Source organism: Rhodamnia argentea, chromosome 2 (assembly GCF_020921035.1).
Source record: "Rhodamnia argentea isolate NSW1041297 chromosome 2, ASM2092103v1, whole genome shotgun sequence".
In the NCBI taxonomy this organism is placed as follows: domain Eukaryota; kingdom Viridiplantae; phylum Streptophyta; class Magnoliopsida; order Myrtales; family Myrtaceae; genus Rhodamnia; species Rhodamnia argentea.
Genome location: NC_063151.1, coordinates 9,934,817 through 9,940,607, shown reverse-complemented (window position 1 = coordinate 9,940,607; position 5,791 = coordinate 9,934,817). Strand labels below are relative to the sequence as shown.

Genomic DNA, 5,791 nt, shown 5'->3' with positions numbered 1-5,791 from the left:
AGGTTCAGCTTTTCCAAAGCCCATTGAAGCCCCAAAGCTCATTAGGGAAAATGTAGGGAGTTTGGCAACCATTCTTAAGGAGCTTTGGAATGAAAGTTAGCCTTAGGAATGCTAAAAGCTCAATGCTAATAGGGATTGGCATTGAGCTTTCAGCATTTGGTCAAATGATGAACTAGGGTCTTTTTTTTTTTTCTAAAAATGTCATCACTTTTTCTTTCAAATTTCGATTTGTCTCTTATTTTTTTTATTAAAAAATATTAAAGAAAAAAAAAATAAAAGCCCAAAGTGATCGGCTTGTCGGCGAATGCGGCCGAGACCACCGGGGGTCATGCGACCCTTAACGACGGCCGCCTAGGGCCGTGTGACCCCCACGGCCATCGCTTGGGCCTCGCAACGCCCGGCAACCGCCGTCGAGGGTCACCCGACCCCAACCGACCGTCACCTAGGTTGTGCGCCCTAAAGCCTCATTGCCTAGGTCGCACGACCTTGCTAATAGCTGCTTAGGGTCACGCAGCCCCGGCGATAGTCGCCGGAGGTTGCCCGACCCTTGGTAGCATTGGCCGTCCGTAGCCGGCGCTAGATTTGGCTAGCTACTACGGCCGGTCTTTGCCTTAGGTTTGATTTTCCTTCTTTATTTTTAATTATATTTTATTTTAAAAAATATTGTGAGAAAACCCATTTACAAAATTTTCTTACCAAACACTAGTTAGGTCAAAGTTGATTTTCAAAATATTTTTTACCAAACGCTATTTGTATTTCTCCAAAGCCCTTTAGGTTAAAGGTATTTGAATTCCTCCAAAACTGATTTGTAAAGTCGAACCAAACCCACTCTAAGAGTGGGAATAGCATGAACCTTTCCATAATTGAAATTTTAAAAGATGGGTTGTCTATTTTGAGAATGAGCTCAAAAAAGTCGAATTTACTGACGAATTGGAGCTCCAAACGAATCAAAGTGGCAAGAGTTTCCAAACGAATCAAAATTGCTTTAGCCCACACGAAGACAGAGATTAAATTGAATCAAATTCTGGGATTATGCTTCCCCATCCCGGCGGAATTATCGATGAATTTGGATATTCGCTTCATTGTTTTACTTCTACTTTTCTTTGGCGGAAATTGGTTAAATAAGACGGAAGCGAAGGGGCAAGAGTGGAAATTACGCACGTCCCCGGCACGTGCGCATCTCCCCGCCGCGTGAAAAGCGAGGAAAAATGGAGACAACATCTGACGGTCCTTGGCACGTGTCACCGTGTCCAATTTCCTGCCATTTGGAAAAAAGAGCTTCTAAAGACTTCCCCCTCTCCCTCTGTCTCTCCAGCTCACATTCGTTGTCCACATTCTCTCTCTCTAATCGAGTTTTGGAAGGTTATTAGAAGGGCGATCTTCCTCCCTCTTTCGTTCTCAACCACGCCGCCGGTGACAGCGATGGACGTCCGCCGGCGGCAACCGAAACCCTCGCGGGGCGGCGATTCCCGCTGCCGCCACCACGACGACCGGAAGAGCCTCCGGTTCGCGGCGCCTGCCGTCGGTCATCGGGAGCCTTCGTCCCCGAAGGCATCGGACGCGCTCCCGCTGCCGCTGTACCTCACGAACGCCGTCTTCTTCACGCTCTTCTTCTCCGTCGCGTACTACCTCCTCCACCGGTGGCGCGACAAGATCCGCAGCTCCATCCCCCTCCACGTCGTCACCCTCCCCGAGATCGCCGCGATCGTCTCCCTCATCGCCTCCTTCATCTACCTCCTCGGCTTCTTCGGCATCGGCTTCGTCCAGTCCTTCATCTCCCGCGCCTCTCACGACGGGTGGGACATCCTCGACGACGACGTCGCCGGCGACGACTTTCTCCCGGAGGACAACGACCCTCGTTGCGCCGCCATTGCTTGTCCTCCTCCGAAACTGGCCGAGCCCGAGCCCATCGACTCGACTCTGTCGTCCGTCGAGGACGAGGAGATCGTCAAGTCCGTCACGGACGGTAGAATCCCGTCGTACTCACTCGAGTCCGTGCTCGGGGACTGTAAAAGAGCCGCTTCCATTCGGCGCGAGGCGCTGCAGAGGACGACCGGCAGGTCATTGAAGGGCTTGCCTCTCGAAGGGTTCGATTACAACTCGATTCTGGGGCAGTGCTGCGAAATGCCGGTTGGGTACGTGCAGATTCCGGTGGGGATCGCCGGTCCGCTGTTGCTCGACGGATTGGAGTATTCTGTGCCGATGGCGACCACCGAGGGTTGCTTGGTGGCGAGCACGAACAGGGGGTGTAAGGCGATCTATGCCTCCGGCGGGGCCACGAGCGTCTTGCTGAGGGATGGCATGACGAGGGCGCCGGTGGTTCGGTTCGGTTCCGCCAAGAGAGCGTCGGAGTTGAAGTTCTTCCTGGAGGATCCAGTCAATTTCGAGACCTTGGCTTTGGTATTCAACAGGTCAAGTGTTTATTGGATTCTTTGTTTTGTCTCCATACTTTTTATTTCTTATTTAATTATTTTATGTCGGGTTTTAGGTTGTCTTGTGCTTTGTCTTGTTGTGTGGAGTTATGCGGATATTGTGTTTGTCGCTTTTTTTCCTTTGATTTTCTGTGTGTTCTCCAATCATTATTGATTCTGACCTGTTCCTACGTTGTGGATTTCTGATGTCGATAGATATATTTGATGAGAATTGTTCACCTTTTGAGTGATGAGGTTAGATAGATAATGTCTGTATATTAAAAATGTCAAGTGATGTCAATCCAAATTGTGCCGGCAATTTTGTGGCAAGCATTTGGATAGTTTGATAACCCAGAATAGGTGGAAAACAAAGAATAGGTGGAAAACAAAGAGGCTTTCAACATGAGCCATCATTTACCTGGAAAGAAGGCTTTTTTCTCCCCCAAAATTACTCTTTCGGAAAAAAGGTGGTTGCTTTATCTGAGGATTGATTACCTTTTTATAACAAGGAAACCGTTTTTCTGTTCTGCAGATCGAGTAGATTTGCAAGGCTTCAGAGTATAAAATGCTCGATTGCTGGAAAGAATCTTTACATGAGATTCACCTGCAGTACAGGTGATGCTATGGGGATGAACATGGTGTCAAAAGGGGTTCAAAATGTGCTGGATTTCCTTCAAAGCGATTTCCCGGACATGGATGTAATTGGCATTTCTGGTAAAGTTTCACTTAATTCGTACTATGTCGGTTAAATCGAACCTCGTCCTTGAGTTTGACATTGACTGTCAGAATAGTAACTTTTGATGGGTTATTCATATATATATATATATATGAGAGTATCTCCGCTGATCCAGAGATGCCTGTGTGCAGCTGGTAGAAAGCTTTGGACATCTAACATGTCTGTCTAATTCCCATGCAACATTATGATGTTAATACATACACCCAGGGAATGCAGATGATCGAACAAATTTCAGTCTCCTTTATTGCACGATAAATTTGCTCAACAGATATAGCCAGGACACTAATATACCATGAAAAGTGATGAACTATTTTCATTATGGTATTGACCAAGTCGAAATTTTTTTGAACATTTTGCATGCGTAAGGGCCCTTTGTTCTTTTCTCCTGAAGCTCCCTTTTTGATGTCTTCATGCAGCCAAATTCATGTTTTCTTGATGATCGTATAAACGAACTCATCTCAATGTTTTAGACCGTAGGGAAATACTTTTGTACAATGAATACTGGAGACTTGGGTCCTTGCAAGGATTATGGAGTTATTATTTGCTACTCGATTCATGGAAAAGTGGACGTATATGGTAAAATAATCACACCAACTTCTTGTATTGTATTGACAGCAGTAGGGATTCGTTATTTATTGACGACGCTCATTTCTCTGTTATATGTCCAATAGGTTGTATGCTAGCCAGTCATATAGCCATTCGATAACTGCTTTAGCTTTTTCCTAATTCTTTTTCTGGGGAAAGGTCGGTTGTTCTAGGAAATGTTGACTGCTGAAAATCAAGTATCACTTTAAGACTGGTTTTCTTCATTGCCATTAACTTTGTTATTCTGGATCAGGAAACTTTTGCTCCGATAAAAAGCCTGCTGCTGTGAATTGGATTGAAGGGCGGGGAAAATCAGTTGTTTGTGAGGCAATTATTAGGGAAGAGGTGGTGAAGAAGGTTTTGAAAACCAGTGTACATTCACTAGTTGAGCTCAACATGCTGAAGAATCTTACAGGATCTGCTGTTGCTGGTTCGCTTGGTGGATTTAATGCCCATGCAAGCAACATTGTGTCTGCTATATTTATAGCGACTGGTCAGGATCCAGCACAAAATGTGGAGAGTTCTCATTGCATTACCATGATGGAAGCTGTCAATGAAGGAAAGGATCTTCATATTTCTGTTACCATGCCTTCCATTGAGGTAAATAACCGGTTCTTTTCCTTTCAAACTATTTTAGGTTGTGTTTTTTTTTTTTCCCATGACTAAAAGGAATGTGGTCATTGTGAATTGGAAAAGGGGAATGGAATGAGAGAAGGTAAAGATAGTTACTAATGCAGGAAAGGAGAGCAACCAGTGTCAAAGTGTTGAACTTAAAGAGAAAATAATGCAGGTTTTATTGCAGTGTTAATATGTTTGTCGGAGACTAGAAATGGTATCAAATAAAAAAGGGTGGTAAAACCCCAAGGAGGATAAGTGATGCAATCAGAGTCTTATGGTCTCGTTCAATGATTTGTGGATCTTCCCTTAAACTGAATTTCTCTTCATTAGGTGGGCACGGTTGGAGGCGGAACTCAGCTGGCTTCACAGTCTGCCTGCCTGAACCTGCTTAGTGTCAAGGGTGCAAGTACAGAGTCACCGGGAGCTAATGCGAGGTGTCTGGCCACCATTGTCGCCGGTGCAGTTCTTGCTGGAGAGCTCTCCCTAATGTCCGCCATTTCAGCTGGGCAGCTTGTAAAGAGTCACATGAAGTATAACAGATCCAGCAGAGACATCACAAAAGTCGGATCTTAGATGGAGAGAACGTGGCCCGAGTGTTGGAATATGGGAATAAGCGTATGTGACTGAGAAGAAAGGGTAACTGCAAATTCAGTATTAGAGAAGGACTTTGGAATGTTAAACCCTGCGTGGGATTGTTTCTAGTGGTATCTGTTGAATCGTGTAGATGGACCGGTTGGGCAAGCCATCTTCTTACCCTCCTGCCTTAATTGCATGTACTAAATTCGCTTCTCCGGTTGATCCCGGGAACAGGCTGTGCCCCTGCCCACCTAGATATTCGATCTGTGGTCTTAACCTAATTGCAGAAGGCTGTCTTCATTTTTATTGTTTGTCATTCCAGTCTGTGTCCTGTAGTTGTTTGTAGGTGGGCAGGGGATCGTCTTTCGAGTTGCTCCGAGTGCGATCTGATCTTGCTTGGGGACCAGGTGATAGCATTCTCTGTCTGTTTCTTAACAAGCAGATCTATCGTTTTTCTTTTGTTTGTTTGTTTCTACACATGTAATGGGACCTCCAAATTGATTGCTTTTGAATATCATGTGTCACCATGTGAATGAAATTTGACCTGTTCTGATGCTGTTTTGCCCAAATTGGTCGCCGACGAAAGACATTTCATCAAAATTGGATCTTCAGTTTTTGTTAAGAAGAAACTGGTTCTGTGGTGATTTCGAACATAAGTCTCAATGAATTGGAAGGAATACTTTGTCGAATTTATTCAGCGGTGAAGTTGAAAAACACTTTGTTGGTATTTCATTGATGATGAAGATATTTGAAATTACAATTAAAGTATGAAAATTAATATATATGGGAATATAAAGTTACAGAAAAAATAAATTGATGACGAAGATATTTGAAATTACAACTAAAGTACGAGAATTAATAGATA

General features: G+C 44.5%; 1 protein-coding gene across 1 annotated transcript; it reads left to right on the top strand.

Annotated features, from left to right (window-relative positions):
• Positions 1–1,306: 1,306 nt before the first annotated feature.
• Positions 1,307–5,479, top strand: LOC115738540 (3-hydroxy-3-methylglutaryl-coenzyme A reductase 1). Its single transcript, XM_030671154.2, has 4 exons — positions 1,307–2,411; positions 2,944–3,125; positions 3,986–4,332; positions 4,681–5,479. Exons 1-4 carry the CDS (start codon positions 1,423–1,425, stop codon positions 4,921–4,923), a joined length of 1,761 nt encoding a protein of 586 aa, XP_030527014.2. The 5' UTR covers positions 1,307–1,422; the 3' UTR covers positions 4,924–5,479.
• The last annotated feature ends 312 nt before the right edge of the window (positions 5,480–5,791 follow it).